At 34.9% G+C, this 22,061-nt stretch overlaps 1 protein-coding gene across 47 annotated transcripts in view; it reads right to left on the bottom strand.

Moving 5' to 3' along the window:
- The window catches only part of RIMS2 (regulating synaptic membrane exocytosis 2), a 452,323-nt gene that overhangs the window by 308,830 nt on the left and 121,432 nt on the right, over positions 1–22,061 (bottom strand). For 5 of the 47 annotated variants that reach the window (XM_042036223.1, XM_042036217.1, XM_042036216.1 and 2 more), the window contains exon 1: positions 5,884–6,452. The exons of 35 other annotated variants lie outside the window; for them this stretch is intronic. In XM_042036223.1, coding sequence (XP_041892157.1) covers positions 5,884–6,005 — 122 coding nt within the window. In that variant the 5' untranslated portion in view covers positions 6,006–6,452. Of the gene's footprint in view, positions 1–5,883; positions 6,455–22,061 lie in introns of those variants that run through there. 7 more of the 47 variants (XM_042036236.1, XM_042036238.1, XM_042036237.1 and 4 more) reach the window with 3 other exon arrangements.

The following is a 22,061-nucleotide window of genomic DNA, read 5'->3' as shown; positions in this document are numbered from 1 at the left end:
TATTGGGCTGTTCTGAGGAATGACAGGAATCATCTGAGTTATTCAAGAATAAAAGAGATTTTTTTACATGTTCTCTTCGAAAAGTTGTACTTGGTAACTCAATTATACCTTCAATTTCTGTTGCTCTCATCCAGGTGAGGAAAAAAAATCAAGTTTTAAGGCATATTTAATCATTTCTAAATTTAGGATTATTTAAATTTGTGAATTTAACATACTAGCTGAATTGAGAAAAATTATCCCCCTCTGATCCATCATCTTTTTTCTTCCTGGTGGAAGGTTAAAATCATATGCCAGCTAGGATTTTATTGCCATCATCAGATAACAGCAGCTGATGCACAATGAGAATAGAGAGAAACCTGTTATGGCTGCAAATATCCACAGCTCTGTGAGATTCATGGAGGAAGCATATGTCCCCTTATTAAATCTGTAGCAATTGAGGTGGAAGTAACAGAAGGTATCTCTCTCCAGAGCTGGAAGAGATGGGAAGAAAAATGGTTCTGTAAGGAAATCTCTTACTTTTCTCTCTCTGAAAATATCTGTAACAGAATGTTACAGGGATCGTTTTTCCTAGAAATAGGGACTTAAAAACAAACCCAAAACCCAACAGCTGCCAAGACGGGATGGAATACAGAACTTCCTCTGAGAAAGAAATAGCTTTGGGGCAAGTTAGTATGTTCAGTTGCTTCCTCCAGAGGAAATAGACACATGAGAAGAAGACGCAAAAATTCATGCTACTTGTCCCACTTTGTCCCAAAGAAGGTAATCAAGGGCCAAAGGATAGATGGAGTTAGATACACTTATTTTCAGCTCAAAGAGGACATAAGAGTGCTCTGTGAGGGATGTATGGCAAAGGTGCAGAAAAGACTAAATACAAAGCTCTATGAGTTTCTCTCTGCCTTTTATATACAATTTGCTGTCCCAGCTGCCAACCTTCCCTTTGTGTTTAGAGAAGTTCATATATATATAGATATATATGCACATAGGGGTTCACCTGAATATGGCTTATTTCTCTAATTTTAGGAAGAAAAAAGATAGAGGATTATTTGACATGAACAACCTTTCTACAGTAATATAGAGATCTAGGACTGGAATTAGCTTAGTTTTAGAATTCTGATTGAGTCTGAGGCAAGACACAGACAGTTAAGAACAAGGGCAGGAAATAGCTTTGCTATGTCTTTAATTCATTAAGGAAAAAATACATGGTAGGAATACACATAAATTTATTTACCAACACTGTATATTTTTTATTTGAGAAAGCACATCAGCTACAGATTTGAGGAATATACTTAAAACAGGATTCTGTGAATCTAGTAGGGAGGTAAAAAGGAGCAGATGTGAAAATCCTAACAAACTACAATTTTAAAGTTAGCTATAGAAGAGCTAGTTTTGAAAAGGGAGGAGAGGCAGTTTCAGGTACAGTATTCAGCAGTATTGCATCACAGAATATGGACAATATACTGTCAGTTCTAATACCATTATGGTGATTTTATTCTTGGCTCTTAAACTAGCAATACTTGAAAATGCAACATTCTCTTAGAATATTAGCAAACCTCTTGCTTTGTTGAACCAATATAGTCAGGGAAAAAAAACCCTCAAATCTATTCTACAGAAATATTCTGACAAGTTTTTTTCCAAACAAGGAAGAAAAAATGATCTTTTTCCTTCAATGTCAAAGTAAAGATTACTAACACCATAAAAACTAACAATTTTAGGTGCCAGTAATTCTTGACATCATTTGATGGCTTCATTATAAAATGGAGCTTTGGTAAATACCTAGTAGATATATTGAGGAAACAAAACAGAAAATTAAATAATGAAAATAAATCATATGTTTCTGCTAAAATAATATTTTCAGTGTAAATGTCTAGTATTACCAACTAGCTAATTTATTTTGGCATTTTAGTAATCTTTTAAAAATTAGTGTATTTATGTAAAAGATGCTTACCAAGGGATTTCAAAAGTGAAAACTCTTAAGAGTCTTCAAAAATACTGAAGTTTAATTAATGAAAGAAAATACCATTTGTTTTTTAAACTAGATGCGTCTCATTTCAAAATGAAACAATTCCTAAGTCTCTATTGTACAGAGAATTTGGTGAAAAATCTTTGTACTGGTTTTGGGCTGAATATATTAGTTATCTTATGCCCCTGTGTGGCCAAGCTGACAGTAAACTCACTTTCACAGAACTGTAAAAAAATCCTAACAATATGTCATGTGAGAAACCAAGTTTAGGTAAATCCCCACTTTCCATTTTCTGAGAAAAGCTTCTAATATAAACAGCAATAGCAAAATTGGACTGATAGTCCTCTGTACACTTTGTATCAATTTTAGTCACAAAAGATGCTTGCCATTATGCAGTGATGTGTTAATCTGAATATCGCCCAAAGCAATTGTGACTTCGTAAAGCACGCTGCTACAAATAGAGCATCCGACAGCACAGTATTTGTACACTAAACACTAAATGAAGAATGGCAATCTGAACATCCAGCTTATCTAATTAGTAAAGGCTTAAAATATATTTTAAAACTTTATTGCATTGTCTTTTGTCATTTGAATGAACAGTATGTCACTGAAAGTAATCAGACAAATTTTAGACTGCAAAACAAGCAAACCTCCTTTAGATGCTGTTGTAAAATTTGGATGTAGTGTAAGCACATCGTGTGTTTTCATAAAAGGTCTACTGATTTCTTTTCTGGACACATGAAGAATTTATTCCATAAACTAGCTATTTGCCAAATGCTCAAAATGCAAAACAATTCTTATGGTTTCCCAACATGAGAACATTCTAATAATTTTTCAATAAAAAATAACTTACTACCCAGGAAATAGCACCAAAATCTCCAACACAAGTGAAACACAATTTTGAGGTAAAATGATAGCTCTTACTGCTTCAGCTGGCTGGAGTTGGTAATGTCAGACAGAGCTGTGTGGAACAGGAGGGAGGCCCAGCAAACCAGCTCTCTCTTTTACACTCACAGTAGCATCTTACAGGAAAGTGCTGCCCTGTAGCTGGCAAACGAGAACTCAGCTGCAATATTCCTCCGTTAGAAGCTCTGGGAGGGGATAACTAAGCCCATTTAAATGCTAAAATCAATCTGACTCACAAGGAGCTTAGTATCATTTGGGTCCTCTCACATCAGCTACTGCAAAGCCAAACTATGCAAATAAAAATCCAACTCATGTAAAGTTTTTATGGGAAATGATAAAAAACAGTTTAATGTGTGTTCCTGTCAATGTTTAGCATAGCATCAGAGAGCAAAGCCCAAGATACCTGTCCTTCCTTCAACAAAATCTCAGCATATCTAAACTTTCTGAAGAACAAGAACTCCAAGAGTAGATATGAAAATTACGAGGAATGTGTATTCAATTACAGTTACCTGTATAGTACCTCATTTCCTATGACTTTCTGGTTTACATTTCATTATCTACACTACAATTTGTATGCATTAACCTGTTTTCTTCACATTATTACTTTGTGAAAGCAGCAGTTAATCACTCTGTGTGTAATGTCAGCCTTTATCTTTCTGGACTCTGACTTGTACTTTGTAGATGTAAAAACAGAAAAAAAATCATTCAAAAGAGAAAGGATCATCAAAGGACAAAATATATAACTTTGAAGACTGAAGAGATAGACCACATTATACCTCATCAAAGCAGACTCTTTTACATGCTGGAGGTACACCACCAGTTCTGAAGCATTAACTCTTAACGCATGAACAATTAGTTTTTAGAAAGTGCATTACATTTATTGTGCAAAGCTTTAAGTCAAAAATCTACCTAAATTATATACTACATTGATTTACTTTTAAGAAATAGAACACTTTTTTTTTTAATCAGTAAGACAATCAAAGGACTACTCTCTGAAAAAAATGCCAGTGATATTTTTAATGACTTTAATGATTTAATAGATGACTTCTTCAAAGCCCTTTTATCAAGATCCAATTTAAAATACAAATACTTATTTGGATGAGGGAATCTTTTTACTCAATTACCTTAAAAACTTTCACCTAACTTTAGTGTCAGAAGACAGAGAAAGCACAAATTATTCTCTCACAATTACTGCTGCATATTGTTTAAAAATTGCACAATGTTTTCTTGAGGCCAAAAGCATTGATACCTAGAAAAACATGACATTGCTCCTTATAAATACAGAAACATTCTCATCCCAAGTACAACAGCCCATAATAGGTAGGAGGCTCAGTTTCCTAACAATCCTTTCTTGTTTGCCAGTTTTCTAGAATAAATATACTCCTAATCTCAGGCACAACAAATGAATAAAATGACTCTGTCTTTTGATTTGATACCATATGCAGCTTTTGCCAAAGTCTCACAAGCAAAAAAAAACACCAAAAAGCACCATGCACGTGTATCTGTAAAAAAAAATTAGCAAAAAGCATGCACCTTGATCTACAAAAAGCATGTACTCCGATCTGCAAAAGCAGATCCAGGGAATCAGGACTGGGATGGTAGCTGATTAGAACAGTTGCTAAGGGCTTTGTTGGTTGCTGCAGGCCTGAAACTATGCACTTGGAAATATGCACAGTTTTACAATCACAGCTGATAATACATAAATTATTGCTCCATTTTGTAGAGCTTCAAATATTTCACAGTATACCAAAGGGACATAAGAAAAATTTCATTGAATACAGATTTAATATATACCTAAAAATACCTTAATTCATAACAGTGATTATGATTGCTAAAACTAGCTACAAAATTTTGCATACCTAATTAGAAATTCATAACCAAGATAACAAAACTTGAGAACAGTAACATTAAATAAATATTAAAATATTTTAAAAGGAAATATCAGCAGTAAGGGAGAGAATCCTTACAACGAAATTCTGGGAAATAAAATTCTAAGAAATTTCTGAACTATTAAGTGCAAATATCCCTGTATTTAAGAAATAATATCCCATTTTTAAAAGATTTCTCCCACAGAGACAGAGAAGATTAAAATGCTGGATATAGTCTCTGCCTATTACTTCCACCCTTTTTCCAGAATGTTTCCATCAGTGCACTACCTTTATAAAAAACTACAGGATTGTTTTTCTTCCTGACCTGTGCTCCCACTCTCTTAGATAAAATTATTAATATTTTTTTTGGTTAATATTTAATAGCAGTATGAAAAAGTTCTAAACAACGGTGCTATAATATGTTTACTGAATAATGACACAGAAATGAGGCATAATTAATTCATTTTACCCCTCCAAAAATCCTAAGAAACCAATTCAATAACTGTCTCACACCAATAAACAACAACTTCACCCTATCATTTCTAATTCCCACAAAATAACACTATTCACAAAAGGATACCCTACAGAGCTGACTGACCTGCTGCAAAGCATCCACTAATCAGCTATAATTTGGCCAGTTAAAAAGATTATTGAAAAGCATCACACACAGGATCTAAATCTTCTAAAAATAAGGAACTGCTTTCTATTTTGCAAAAGGTATGCATGACTACTAATTTGCATCTTCCAATAAATTATGTATGGTTAAACAGACACATCTCTGAGCATTTAATCTTTTCACTGCCATATCCACACAGAAATCATTTTCTCTGACAAATTTGTTTATGAATATTTAATATACTTTAAGGATTACAGCTAATAATGCTAGCTTCTAATGGCAGCTAATGTACTTGAAAGATACATAACCATCTTAAATATTTTATTCTATCTTTGCTGGCTTCATTTCTGCAGATTGAGTTCTCATGTAAACCCTTACATAAAACATAAAAACACTAACAGACTCACTGCTACCCTAAAAATATTAGTATCTAGGAGTGCAATTATAAAATACCCCACTGAAAAGCATGCAGATAGATTGCCATCAGCATAAAAATAGAAATGATAAAGCAAAAACGTTTCATTTCTACTTACCCAGTGTTGTTCAACGTTTGTCCAAAAAGATCATTTTGTAAAATATTTGGAGGGGATGAGAAAACCCCATGAAAATGAGATAAAACAGAATTGCAGACCTGGCGCAGTGTTTCAAATTGCATTTTCTCTCTTTCTTTCCCTTCTATTTTTCTTCACCACCTGTCTTAAAAGTCATCTATTTTGTACACACCATCAAATACAAATATGCCAATCAAGTTCCATATTTCTCCTGATCTCTGTAAAAACTGTGCCTAAATGAGCAGGGGCTGATAGTTAATTGTACAGTCATTATTCTTCTAATTCAGTCGTAGAAGATTTAGTACCCGAGCGGCTTTCTCCTGACTGTAGCAAGAATTCTAAACAGCAGTAAGCTTTTTGGGCATTCCCAGCTGAAGTGTGAAGCTGAGCTGCTTTCATGTACTCTACTCATATTTCTCTAAGCCTATTAAAAACACGCAGTGAATAGATGCTGTCGTCAGGAGTTTCAGCACATCTGGCTGCCAGCAATAAAATCTCAGAAGTAAAAAAAAGGAGGACGAGGCATCCTCACACTGTTACTACTGTCTAAGAGAAGGAGGATTTCTGCATCTTCCCCTCCTCCTTCCCTCCCCTGTGAAAATGACTAATATCCGTGACCATGTATGTAGAATTCTTAATTTTTTTTTTAATGTAAAAGCAGCTCTAAAGGGCAGAAAGACCACTCTAAAAATATTCTTCACAATAAAAACATGTAGCACTGAGACTGTAACAATAGATCTTTTGTCTCATATCTGAAAAGCTATACTGTATCTGAGATAACAGGTTTTTCAGTGCAAACATTTAAATGTAGTATCGATTCATGTATACTGAAGCAAACAGTATACATTCTATACATAGCCACTCTGTCAGGGACTGTAAATACAGCATCAAGGCAATGATGTACCATGCAAACTTGAACAATTGCTAAAAGGAGTGGCTGCATTACACATAAGCACTGCATTTTAAAACGAGACATTTTCAGTATCTTTTAAAAGTTTATTGCACTGAATCAGCCATGATAGAGCCGAGAAAAATCAGTCACTTCTTAGGGTGCTCCAAACCTGTCTACTTCCAGGAAAACCCACTATTTTAGGAGCCTGTGTACTGGTACACATAAGTATGGGATATCAAAGAGCAAGAAGCAGAATCTGTCGTCTAACAGAACAGAGTGAGATTTTGCAACATAATGTGCATTGTGAATACCATGAAATGTACAGAAAATAAGTATCCCTGACTAAAAGCCTTTTTTTCCGCTTTTCTTTCAATGCTTGTGCCAGAGGATGATATTACATAATGGTACAGAAAATATTTTATCACTGTCAAATTGAAAAATAACAATTAAAAGTCTTTTCTTTACGATATCTGATTTTCTATCCACAGCTTTTAACATCTTAGCACTAATTACAAAATCTCCAAATAAACCAACATAAAATGAGGTCCATTACTAAAGCTCTTCCACTGAAAACAATTTGAATCTTAGATGATGTGGGAATAAACATCTTTCCAGCTAATTCAAGTGTGTTGATGTGCTCAGAAGGAAGAAGCCATCCAGGCTTCTTTGGCCAGAAGGATGGCAGCTACAACACAGATTTTAAAAGAAAAAAGAAACAGGAACAAATTCATCTCCTGCCCGCCCCCCCAAAAAATATAGAAGACTCCACACTACCGCCCATGTTAATTTAAAATATCTGCTAATAAAGCTGTTTGCAAAACCCATGTGAAACCCTAAAAATACTACCCAAAATAGTTTTTAATACCGATTTTTCTGTCCATAGCATACTGTGCATTTGTGTTAAAACAGGCTCTATGTCTGTCAAAGCTGGTAAATTTTGAGATCCTGAAGTAGGAACTGATGGATATTCGTGGCTATCTTGCTGTAATAAAATGAAAAAGTAATACTTGTAAACCAGCTCACCTGTATTACAGAGAATTTGTGTTTAGAATGTAAGAAAATTTGCCTTTACATTCATTCCATCAAAAAAATCCCAAATTTTCTTATCTGCTCCAAGAAACAAAATCATCTTGTCACAAAAGATTCAAGTAATTCCAATCAGTATAATATGCACCACATAACAGTTCACAGACAATGTTGTCCATAGGTACAAGACCAGTATTTTATCATATATTTCAAGTATATTACCATTTTGTTGTGTGCCTTATGAGTGGTCATCACAATCAAAATACTCCTGTAGTTGCAACCAAGTTCTGAACATTTGACATTCATCTTTCTACGTCTTCATTCTCAGATATTTAAAATGGAAATTATGGTATACATTCTTTTTTTTTCTTTTTCCTATATTTTTTTAAGCTTGTTCTAAAACTACTCACAAAACACACATATTTGAAACTTTTAATTTTTTGATTTAATTTCGGGTAAGGAATAAAGAGTACTCTGCAGATACTCATGCATGTAAAATGTTTCATAGGGCAAAAGTAAGAGTAAAAGAATACTTTTAAAGGCAAATACTTCATAGTTGCTGCTAGAAGAATATTCAGCCATAATGAAATGGGGTTTGTGCAAATACATATTTTTTCAGACATCTGGAATTTTCATCAAAATTGAATTTACTGTTGATTTAAAATGCTATTTATTTCAAAGAATGAAAATGAATAGTACAGAATAAAACAGAATTGCCTTTCTTTCCTGACCCTTCTAACGAACTCCAAGAGACCCTTTTGCCAATAAAATGCTTCCTGTATTTATTAGGTTGCCTACAGTATTGTATTGACCCTATAATATGGACTTCCTACTAACATCTCTTTTTAGGTAAATTCCAAAATTTCATCATTCATCTGAGAAGAATCAAGGAAGTAAGGAGACCTAACAAGAAAAAGCTGAAGGGAATGGAATAAATGAGCATGAGCATGAGCAGAGTAGGCTCTGCCCACTGAAGCACCCATCCTTTGAGAATCAGAATGCAACTGACAATCAAAAGTCAGTAGAACCACACATAAAATTTATCTTCTGTACATTGATACTGTTTGAGAACAAAACAGTACAGGTACTAGTTACCTTAGGTCAATGCTGTTATGGATCTTCAAATGCATCACTGTTTCTTGTACTAAAAAATTCCTGTTGTGAAGGGCAGTGATTTAGTGTAATTTCTAAGATTCAGGAAATTATACTCTCAGCATTCCCAAATTAAAAGCTTCACATAAGAATGTGGGAAAAGATAGTGATTAGTTTTCTACCTATTTGATATTTAACTTGAGATCTCCTTTTCTGTCCTTCAAGGCTCTCACTCTACGCTCTCCAATACCTGTATTAGAAGAAAAAGAGGTCCTATATGCACAGGCTTCTTTTTTTTAGAACACCCCTAATTGTGTACTTAATAAGCACCAGGTAAGCCAAGCTCTGCTCAAGCACTTGTGTTTCTAGCATTTCCTATCCTTTGAGGGCTTCACTTTGACAGTGATCTTTATTATGGTATTTGGTGTATTTATACTTGAAAAAATATATATGTACATGCTCTTGCTATGTATGGTTTAATAATAATAAATTTCATTTACAGACCAATTTCATAGAGGATTTCATAGAAATGAAGACCAAGTACTTCAAAGATATTTCAGAGAAAGAGCAAAATGAGTACCAGATAGTCTGAACAACTACCTGACATGGTTGGCAGCCTATTTCAAAATGAAAAGACAAGCCTGAGAAAGCATCATTGGATCCATTAAGCCAAGCTACATTGAGGTCCATACACATACCTCTCTCTGTAGCCAAACCGAATCTTAATAAGCACCCAGCAGCTACAAGTTTTTAAGAAGAAAAATTATTCTAGAAAGCTCCCAAATATGAGCATTTTTCAATTTATATAAAATGTTTCTATTTCAAACATAAGATTAAACTTCCTTGAATTGATTCTAGATTTCAGAAACATGAATCTGTTATACAAAAAAGTTGACAATATGTACAAATGTTTGTTATCTCAAACATTACTTACATGCATCGCTTCTTATTATAGGCATATAAAAAAGATTTCACAGGACATTGTATTTTAATCAAGGTGAAGTCATACAACCCTATTAGAGCTATACATTACAGCCTATAAGGCAAAGATTTTTCTGTGATAAAACACACTATCAAGAACAATTTTGGATTCAATTCCATTCTAATCTACTGGATAGTATGTAAGTAAGGATGGAAAAGCAGACGAAAATGGTAGAACTGAGTCACTAGGAGTTTGGGGATAAAAGTGGGATTTTTTAAATGTACAGAAAGTCTAATGTCTACTGTTTTTTCCATCTAGATACTACAAAAAGTTTTGTAATTAATAGCACATAAATACCTGTATTACACCACCACTGCTCTCCAATACGCCCTTATCAAAGCATTTCATTAAATACTCATTATTAGAAATTTTTGACTGACATTCATTATGAAAAGAAAAACCTTCTGAACAAATTCTTTTCAAACAGGTAAGTTAACAATAGTGGCCTTGGACATTATATAGTGTTGTATTATTACTGTTGATCAGACTACTCCTTTTGGGTCAGCAAACTGATGCTCCAAGCTGGGACATGATTTTAAGGAATATTGGAAATTCCATTCAAGGATGGACATTTCACTTTCACTACTGCAAGCAGACTTTCTTTTGGGATAAAGCACATACTCATTTGTATTTCATCACATCAATGTTCAAAGGTTCAGTTTCACAAGAGAAGTTCAGCAACTAATGCAAAATCTACAACTGTAAATTTGAACACATACAACAGGAACCAGAGAAGTCAGTATTCTGAATACTTACTATAGGAAATAATAAAGAAAGGGATACTGAGAAAGCCTCAGACTCAAAAGGATAAAAGTACCTAAATCCAGGCTACAGGGAAGCATCGGTCTCTGTCCAAGAATTGTAAAAATGAATCCTCTCGTTGTGCTGGCACCTGAGCAGTCATTCAAAATGCACCATTCTTCTTATTACAGGTAGCTGGGCAGTTAGAACAACATTAGGAAGCATGGAAAACTGAGTCCCAGGTTTCTCTACTGGCTTCCTAAAATATATCCACAAAGCTTTTATCAACACCCCTCTGGTTATTCCTAAGGGAATCTGTCTTTGCTGTTGACGCTGTTCTCTCTCACGTAAAATAATTAAATATTGAAAGAACTATTTAATTCACTGAGTTAAACATTAATCAAGAATGGAAAAGTGATACTGATTTTAATCCTTGGTAGTCAGGTCACAGATCTACAATGGAAGATACTGAAATTCCAGCTAAGAGACCAACCCTTGTTACAGAAAATATCCACAACCAGAGTATAGTTATATAAAAGAAAGTAAATGCATCTTCATCTTACACCATAAAATACTGGGTTTTTCTTTCTTGTGTTTTATTCCCAGTATCTTCACATTTCTTTGTTTCTTTAATTTTTGAGGCATTCCATCTATATTCATTTAATTCTTTTCAGTGTCCTTCTTCATATTTCTCCCATATAGCCATTTAAAAGTAATCTATACTCTCCCTTTAGTATAAGTTACACTGTTTAAGCCAATATTTGAGACTTAGAAGCCTGGACAGTCCATTCATCCCTTTTTCCCTCCATATTACCATCTATCATTATAACTAATATGCTTGAGGAGACAGGTTAATTTCATAGGGCATAAGTGTTTATATAGTTAAATTCCAACAATCTCTGTGAAAATTTGTATCATCACAGGAGGAGAAAGACCCCAGTCAGTGTGCATAGAGGAAGAGTGGGTAGAACTGAGAGCCATCACTCATTGACTTTCACAGCAGAAAGACAGTCAAGAGTATGGTCAGCAAATAGCGACAACACTGCCATCTGAACTTTGACAAAATTATCAAAAGTGATAGGAAAAGATGCTTAAGTTACTGAGGTCCTCCACCACATCACAGAAGAAATAGGATAGAAAAACATGAGATACCATTATAGGCTGTACTGATTCTGGAGATCATGGAACTGCCTTCCCAGGTGTATTTAACTCCCTCTTCTTCATTTTCCCTCAGACTTGCTGTCACTGACATCCCATGCACAAAGGACTCACAAAAGTTCATCTCCTGTTCCACCAGCAGTAATACCAAACAACAAAATAATAGTAATTTATCCTCAGAATAAGCTTCAAAAAACAGTTAATTATCACAAACCTTGTAAGCGTATTCTCTATTAAATATTTTAGAATATGAAGCTTAAGTGATGTGATTAAGGCTGCAGGTAAGAGTAATGTCACTGGTCCACACAAGAGGTGTGGACCCCAAGCCCCTCTCATACTTGCTGCATAGGATACTAGAACTTTGCTGTTCCAAAGTCTGTTGAGCTACACTTCTTGTAGCATCAACTGTTTAAGTAGCCTAATTCCAGTGAAATCAGGGATAACACTGCATGCCAACAGTCTTTGGATTAAGGCCCAAAAGCGCAGTTCAACACTATGCCTCTAGCACGTTTCCAAATACTGGAACTGCTCTAGTGCCAGTGGAAGCAGTCTGTGCACTGTTCCTCAGTCACAAACTCACCCAGCAAGGGCAACAATATTCAAAAAGGTTAAGAGCATGCTCTGATTAATCTGCTTACATTGAGGATAAAATAAGTTGTCAGTTTACCTTTAGCACCTTTACAGGTATCTGGATATTCCCATCTCTGAAAATTCTCAGTTCTTATGTCTTCAATACACAGGGAAAGAAAGGTAAGCAACTGTTTACTTTCTAATAAAAGACAAAACTAACCCTGACATGTATAGATTCTCAAGGAAGTCAGGGAGTACAAAGTACATCAGCCCAAAAAGCCAAGTCTTGACGGGAAATTCCAGATTAGCTTCAGACTTCCTAAGCAGGAAAGTGCCAACTTTCCTTAATTAGTTGTGCTGAGTTCTGTGAGGATACAATGTAACTCATTTGCCTGTATCTCATCAGGGTCTAGGTAAGGGAAAGAAATTATCATGATCCACTGATCAGAATGGCTTTAAAACATTCTAAAAAGTGGCAAGCAAGTTAAACATGATATTTTGCCTGCATACTTACTAGTTAGGAAAGACTATATTCTACAAATAAAATACTTGGAAGCTGAGATTTTATATTTTTTTAATCACTTTCTGTTTAATGAAATTCTAAATCTATCAAAGGAAAAAATAAAGACTTGTGAAAGTTAAATGCCAGATGACTTAAAATAAATACTTCTACTGATAAAGTAATTCTACATTTTTTAAAACTCAGATAATACAAAGGTAGGTCTAACTTCTTTCCATACCCAGATACTAGGAAATGTGCCATATGTTCACTTGGGAAATCCTACTGTTAAGCCTGGTATGGACAAATACGAAAACTGGCACTGACCACACACAAATTGCGCATTTGAGTATGAGTAAGACAGAGGAAAAAAACAAACAAATTAGACAAGGGAAATAGGAAAATGATAATTTGAAAACCTTCTGCTATTTATTATGATAGACTATACCACAACAGTACTAATTCTTAAAATGAATCAGTAAGTATGCCTCACACCTGGGTATACCTCCCAGTATAATTATTTCTAAGATATCTTTAAGATTAATAACTTTGACTTAATGGTTAATTTCCTTAGCTCAATACAGATTATGGCTACTTTCAGATGACTGATTTGGTTCTTAAAGGTACAAACTTGTGTTGAGTGTCAATGTGTCCAGGTGATCTGTGATGGAAACAAAGACTAATATATGTGCAAACTAAAAGATAGATCATTGTACAAATGACAGTAAGATTAATATCAGTCTTTTCATTTAGTTTAACAGAAGCTATGACAACACATCTATGCACTAGATTGTTTATTAATTTTTGCTGTTCAGTATACTGATAAAAAATTTGAGCCTTCCATATCTTGGGGATGAGTTCAAAGAGACTAATTTTTCTTCCTTTCCTGTCATTATGAGATTTATGGTCTCCTGGGTTGCTCCTATATTCAGCTTATTGGAATACCAGAAAAATATTTTCCTGCTGATCACACATTTCTGGAATTTATTTCCTTTGACAGTGTCATGGAGCCTGGGTTTTATAAGCATTAAGGTTGTGTAAATATTTTACTTTGGAAAGATTTCCATTTAATACAGGAGTTCTATTTTAGTGGCATAAAGGCAGCATTGGCCATTTGGGAAGGGAGTTAGGGTTAATTTCATAATTGATTGTTGTAACTGTAAGGCTTCATGATACTTGGTGACATACCACAGAATAAATTTCTAAATTAATCTCATTTTCAGAGACCAAAAAAGTGCTTCTGAAAGAAAAATCTGTATGCCCCTTAGAGAGTGAAATTTAAAATCCCTGCCTTGAGTGAAATCTCCTGGTTTGGTTAGCTTCACCAGGCTTAATGCCGAAAACAACTGGCAGCTTTTGAGAATATCTACCAAAAGGACACAAACATTCTTGTAAATGCTCTTGGTTACTTGAAGGAGGAGCAAAGAAGTAAAGTAGGTAAAAATTATCCAGATCTATGTTAGTGCATCAGTCATTACTGCAATGCAGTTTATCACTATCCAAAACAATTTTTTTGAGAAGTTGAGACACTATTAGTACTGCACTTAATATCCAAAGCTCCAGAGTTTGAGTCCCATCCACAAAATATTCCTATCTTTTCCATTATTTTAGTGATGTATCTTCCTCTTTTCCTTCTTATTCTGGTTCTCAGGGTCTTTATATTTGATATTCTAATTTTGGAAAGAATGTCTGCATTAAAAAAAATCTGCTGAGTAGAAATTAAATTATTCTTTACTTCAATTTTACTTTATTCAGATGAGTAAATATCTTGCTTCAAATATTGATATACATTTTGTAAATGAAAGTCAATTCTTCAGTCTTCATTGTATGTACTTGAGACATGAGAAGCACCCCAAATTTACATTGTTTTATAAGAAATGAATATCCAAGTTAAATTTGGTTTCTTTGAAGAATAACTTTTTGTTGTAGATCCTGTTAATAAATGGTACAGGAAGATTAATCACTACATGTCCATTTTAGGAATAAAATGCAATTATCTCATCCTAGTGAGGAGGTGGAATTGCTGAACTAACCTTTGAGTTGTCAAATTTCTTATATTCAAGGATTGAAATTGTCGAACTAATTGTGATTCCTCTTCCAGCTTAAATATTTTTCACAGTTCTAACTGCAGCGTAAAGATACAACTGAAGCAGGTCATTTTTTTGTCAGCCCAGCACCTCATGCCAGAGTCAAAAAGATTCAATTAAAATTAATCTACCTCTTGGAAAAAAAAAAATGAGTTTGTGCACTGATTTGGAACTTTAGAATACAATGTCTTTCTGAAGCTTCCCAATTTATTTGGCATTATAAAGTAAATCAGATGTTTTTTGCTTTAATCTCCTCTGCCTTGCTAGGTATTTTTAAAATTTTTTAAGTGATCATCAAGAACTCATTTTAAGTCCAGAATTTTCACAAAGTCATTACAAATGTAACCTCTTGCAGCTAAAATGCATTTCTTTCTATCCCAACATTACCATAAAAACTCTTGTCCTTGCCATTTTCTTTTTACAAAGAGAATGGGGTTTCTGCAGGAAAGTTCATGGTTCATCCTATTACAAGCTGCATAATAGAAACTTGCTTAGGCAGATAAATTACATCTAGGGACCAATTCAAGCATATAATACCAGCTGACAAAACACTGGACCAGAAATTTGGAAAACTGTGTTTGGAGCAAGTTAACCTCTTGATATTCTATGAAGATGATACAGTGACTGAGGTCCCTAATAGCATTTTCAGAAAGCTCAGTGCTGCAGAACCCGGTACTTGCTGATGTCATTTTCTAAAAACACCAGGGCATAATTACAAGGCACAGTGTTGCATAGTGCAGGAAGTCAGAACAAGTTCCATGTATACACAGCCCACTGCATATCATATACAGATATTACCTTGGATTTTAAAACTTCACTTTAAGAGTCACTGACTTCAGGTCACCTACATTTGCTACTTAACTTGAAATGACATTGTACTGCACTAATTTGCTGAAACTATTCCCTTAAAATGTCTGTGGCTGTCTTCATTCTGGTTCATAGAGAATGTAGAGAGCTCTGTTTTTTTCTGAAAGGCACAAATTAAGATCTCTCAAAGCTTGGGAGAGAAGTGTCCAATCAGTTCACCACAAAACTGAAAGGACGCTTAGGAATGGTTGAGAAATTGTTGGTTGTAAAGTGAGGAAAAGAAGTAAACTACATCAAGGGGAAAGTAAAAGAAGTGGCTTAGAGAAGAAAAGAATGTCTGGGTTTAGGTGAACAAAGATCATGGGTATATCTTTGAAAGCACCTTCAATGTCTAGCACTTGGTTTCATTTCTCACACCAGTGAGAAAAAGATGGTGATACACAAAAGAAATGAGGAAATAAAACAACTAACTAAATAATTCTATAAGGACATTCCAGAGTAGGCAAAGGGATGAAAGGATTTGTCTTGAGGAAGGGGCAGAAAAAGAAACAGAATAATCATGATAAAGACGAGGTAGAAAAGAAAATCGTCGAATTACAAAAATATGGTCACCTTGGTCCTATTAAATTCATTTTTGTTACATTTTTTCCTCAAATCTGACTTAATAAAATAGATTGACAGTTACTAAAATTTTTAATTTTACCATGTAAAAGATAAGTGACAACTAAATTGCACTACAGAAGTGATTTCTTTATCATTTGTGACTTCTAGAGACACAAAAGAAAAGCCAAAGAATTTGCACCAGTAGCAACTATGCAGACTCATTTTTTTATTTTGGTCTATATAGCTATGGTAAAAAGTATGAAAACAAAAAGCCATTCATTGAATTGCTTACTGCAGATCCCAGAATCACTTGGCTGCTAGAAACAATAAACTTGTCTTAGCAGAGTTCTTTAACAAATGTTAGAAATTTCCCTCAGCTGCACTCCACAGATGTATCTTATTCACCTTTACACATCATTTTCTTTTAAATACGAAATTTTAAAAAATCTTTTATTTATATTTCTTAAGAGAACTTAGCCTCCAAAGAACAGAGGACAGTACAACTAAGGATTATGAGCACACAGTGAGCGCTAACATTCGAGTTTATGCAAGGTCAACAAAACTGTACTTGAAGACAATATGCTCAACCCAGAAAGGTATTGGCCTCATTAATTTTAAAAAATAATTTATAAATGCTGCTACCCTCAATTTTTTCTGATATTGCTTTTTTACAGGATCAGTTTAGTTAAAAGCAAAACTACATTTAGTGTCATAAATGTTAGCTGCAGTCAGTACTTACAAAAATGTTAAATATTCTGATACAGATGATATCTGTGCTTATAGATTTAGGTTATTAACAGTCTTAGCACAGGTGAAGGCATAGCTGTGCTATACAGAAATGTAACACTGCAATGGAAGGTCAAACTCCCCTTCAAAGATACCAAATATCAGCACTGAATATCCAGACTTCCCTGAGCTCAGGACTGAGTTAAAGTCAAATAATAAATGATAGCTTTTAATAAGTAACATGCAACAAATGTCAATTGAGAAAAAAAATAAAGTAATCAGTAACAGTAAGCAAAATAAAAACATCACGTTGTAATGGAATTATTTTTGAGAAGGCTCTCTACTGCAAACTGTGAGAATGAAATTCTCTAAAATCAACATGAGATTAGCTCACTGCAGAGAATGATTGCAGCTGAGTTAACATTGTCACTTAAAGCTGGAATTAAATATTTTTGTTATGTTCTCAATTAAAACACTCTAGTGTTTGAAAAGGAACATGGCAGTTTTAGACTGTTTATTAAGGTAGGTTAGTTCTGCTACAGTTACAGAATTTTCCTCTTCTCTTTCTCTCTTTTCCAAACAGATTATCTTTCTCAAAAAAAAAGGATCCAAAATTGTAGCTAACATTGGTCAGAGGCCCAATGCTACTCAATACAGGTTCCAGAGCTAGATAAAGACTCATCTTAAAATAATAATAAAAGGTATCTTTTAGTAAAAAATAATCAGTTAAGAGAAAAAAAAAGGGGAGGAAGGGAAGCAATGCACAGCTCAGAAAAACCACATTGAAGTCACAGTGTCGCTGCACATCCTGAACGTTGCGTCAGAGTTGACACTGTTCACATGAGCTAGAGATCCACAAAACCAGTATTAGGAGACAAAGAACTGTACAAGGAGTTCCATTTCTCAGAAAACAGACAGTTCTGCAAAGGTAATGGAGAGTAAAAGCTCCACCTCTTTTCCAGAAATGAGAACAGAATGCATATGCTACAGTCCATTGCAACCTAACAATGACAGGTAGAAAAAAGGTGTTCCCCACTATAGGTAGTCTGGACTGTTAGTAGACAACGTAAATATCATTCAGGAACTCCTTACAGAGACCTTGCATTACAAATGATATCAAAACCCTTACTCATCTTTGTAAGCAGGTGTAGCTTAATCCTTGTCATAAGTGTCTAATTATTCCATTAAAATTTCAGTCTTAAAGGATTTTTGACTTTCTTGGACCCAAGGTACTTATTCTCAATAATTAAATACTGCAATTTCTCTGGCTCTCTTCCCATAAATTTCTATTGCTTTCTCTGTCCAGAGTTTTCATTAAATTATTTTTTAGTGTCATTTGAGATTCAGACAGCAGATAAACCTAACTTCAGTTTCTACCTGAAAACTGGAACAGCCATTAAATGCTGATCCATGTCCTTAATCCTATGTGTAGAGGAATTAAATAATCAAAAGAGCAGTTCTGTGAATAAAAAACTAATTTATTTGTTCTAAACTGTTATCTCAAGAATCACAGAAAACATACAGTGAAATGAAAGCTAAGAAACAAAAGCAAAACTACGGAGACTAGTTTTAAGTTATTGGTTTTACTTTAAAGCTTTAAAGACTATTAAAGTGGGGAAAACTGCTGGAATGGGAGTAGGAAGATGAATATAAAACCTTATTCAGATGCAGTTCCAATCCTGTAAAACTTCAATCTTTAGCTCATATGTTAAAAATACTGTAGGGTACATCTAAAGCCCTTTGCATCTGCTCCAGCACAAGTCACTGAGAGGTCTTTGCAGTCATGCATGGAAATGAATACTGATTCAGTTTAAAACTCAACCTGCAAAATTCTTGCATGGAGTATTAGATTTATTCATTAAGTGAAAGAATATAACTATGCTTTTCAACAGTTGTGGGGGTTTTGCTATTGTGGTGGTCAACAATCTTTAAAGAAATCATACCATTTTTCATAATTTACATAAAGAATTCCAAAAGGTTTAGAGACCGTGTTTTCTGAGTATGAACAAATCTGCACACAGCTTTATCAGTCTGACTCTTGAATACCAACACACTTATTTTAAATACTGTCTCGACACAATTATTTTAATATTTCTCACTGTCTATAAATATGTCAGCAGGTAAAAAAAATTGGTAAAAGAGTTAAAATACCTCTTTTACTTGAAAATCAGGTAAAATACTTTGCTTTCAAATATGATTAGTCTCCACAGGTCCAAGAAAAGAGGTTTTAACACATCTGGCCTAGAAATCTATCAACTCAGGTACTCAGAAAAAATCAGAATCAGAGGTTGCACTACAGTGATGTGTCATAAGTGTTGCAGCAGAAAAATAGTGATAATCTCAAGAAATGGGCAGTTTTCAGCCTTTCCAAAAGAAGTATAATTTACTGACTTTAATGTTACACTGTCATATTTTAAATTGCAATAAACTACCATCAGTGCTGTTCTCAGTGTCAGTTGTTCATGATCCAGGAATTAAAGAAGAATCATTTTAAAAAGATATGAACATGAAACAGATGGACAGACATTTTCATTTTTTAATTCATGCTGCTCTTTCACATTTCTCGTCTCACTTATGCCTGCTTTTTCCTCTCTACTCCTTTTCTCCCTTGTTTTGGTCTCTTTTTTCCTCTCTTTTCACACCCTGACATCCCCAACTGCAGTCCCAAAAGACAGATCCTACGCTGCCAACTCACACTGGCATTCCTCCGAAGAATGGAAGGATAGGAACACAGGAAACCACTTTCATGCTATTGCCATTGGTAACACAATAGAATAAAGCCTTTATATGTGGAAAGCACATGTATACATTTCATAAAGAATACATGCACAAATCCTGCATTTTCAGACCCAAGTAGCCTCAACACTCTTGTTTGCATTTCTCACTGAGAATAAAATGCATTCTCCAAGACCACTATATAGTGTGTAGAAAACACCCTAAAAATCCTCTTTTTCTTCTGAGGTAAGAGGGTTGATAGAAAATAAACCCCCAAATACATATGTAACTCTGTAAGGAGAAGACAAGGAAGAGGGAAGTAGGATATATCTTTACTGTGTCTGCTGGCCTGGAAAATAAATACCGCTGTTGTGCAACTCTGCAGCTGCTCACTCTCTCAATTTGTTGTTTTCATTCTGGTTTTTATGATTTAATCTCATATCCTTACAGTTAATCTGAAAAGGGTTCAGGCAGCTTTATTTATTAGTCTTGCTTCAGATCATGAGCTTACAGATCATGATCTTTTCCTGTACCAAGAACCAATTCTCTTTTTGTGACAAGGCTTGCCCTCTGATAGATGTAGCAGGAATAAATTGACTAAGGACATATTAAAATGAACTTTCTCACAATATTTTCACTTTCTGGTTTTTTCATTGAATCTCATGAAAAATATCCCTGAGGAAGTTTTTCTTCCACTAATACAATGCATGACAAATATATATCGTAAAATTAAAGTTTTAATTTTCAAATTTTGAAGAACTTTTTGGTTTCATAAAATACAGATTAGGAAAAATAATAGTAATTTTTTTAAACCCTGAAAAATTCACATCTACCTGAACTCCATAACACCATTTCAGATATATATTAATATCTGTGTCATTGTAACCTTTCTTTGGGAAGATGCATGAGTCGTTTACTACTTTTAGAGAGCTATGTATATGTACAGAATAAAGAAGCAACACCTCTGGAATGTCACAAAATATTTACAGTTTAAAACACTGAGTTCATATGTGGAAAATTATTGAAATGGCTTTACAATGGATCCTACTAAGACTAAGAAAAATAATTCTTTTACAAGCCAAGTATGACAACACTGTGTAAAGGTCTAACAATTCTAAGGCAAAGAGAATGACAAATAAAAAAGCTTCATATCAGCATTAAGGTTCCCGTTTCCCAAATTTTCATATTAGGATGTTGTACACATTTTAATATCATATCAAATAATATTATACATTATAAATGTGGGCTTTGGAATTAAGAAACCAACCATTTCACAAGCTGATTGCCTGCTGCAAAATGACTGAAAAAAAATACTATGTCTGTTGAAATTATTTCCCTGCTAGAAAGAAAACACATACTGTATGATGAGTAGTGTAGGTCTTGGGAACAACAGACTACTTGAAAGATCTTGATGAAAATAAAATCAGACCCCTTTACCTAATCCAGAATTAACTTGAATCTGTAGATCAAAGAACTGCAGCCACAAATCTACCATCTGTGCTCAGCAGACCTCAGAATAGACCTTCTGAGTCTATGGATTACTTAAAATAATATTTTGCATTTCTTTGATTCACATCATTTTGCAGTTTTCAGGGAGTCTAGTGTTACACTGTATCAGCATTCATACAACCCGCACACAAGCCTGAGTCTGTGGAAACCACTACAAACCATCAGTTCAACTGTGCTGTAGTGGGTTGAACCTGAGTTGATGGACAGTCTTTTAGACTAATGACGCTTCTCCCAATTTACGTATTTAAACCGCACGGAAAGGCGGGAATTGCCTTTCGTTCCAGCTCGCCTGCCAGAAGGTAGAGGAGGCCTCAGAGCCTGCGGGCCCTACCGGGCTGGGCCAGGGCCACTCCCCTCCTCCCCTTTTCCCAAAGCTGCGGCACGGACCATGGGCCACTGGGGGGGAACTGTCCCAGAGCCGCGGGCAGCTCGAACCAGCCATGGACTGCCACAGCTAAACCAGCCATGGACTGCCACACAGCTAAACCAGCCATGGACTGCCACACAGCTAAACCAGCCAAGGACTGCCACACAGCTAAACCAGCCATGGATTGCCACACAGCTCAGACCAGCCATGGACTGCCACACAGCTAAACCAGCCATGGACTGCCACACAGCTAAACCCAGCCATGGACTGCCACACAGCTAAACCAGCCAGGGACTGCCACACAGCTCAAACCAGCCATGGACTGTCACACAGCTAAACCCAGCCAGGGACTGCCACACAGCTCAAACCAGCCAAGGACTGCCACA

The sequence above is a fragment of the Corvus kubaryi genome, unplaced genomic scaffold (genome assembly GCF_017639235.1).
Source record: "Corvus kubaryi isolate FWS band 111438036 unplaced genomic scaffold, C.kubaryi_AGA036_p1.0 37385, whole genome shotgun sequence".
Lineage (NCBI taxonomy): Eukaryota > Metazoa > Chordata > Aves > Passeriformes > Corvidae > Corvus > Corvus kubaryi.
This window is presented reverse-complemented; position numbering and strand designations above follow the sequence as displayed.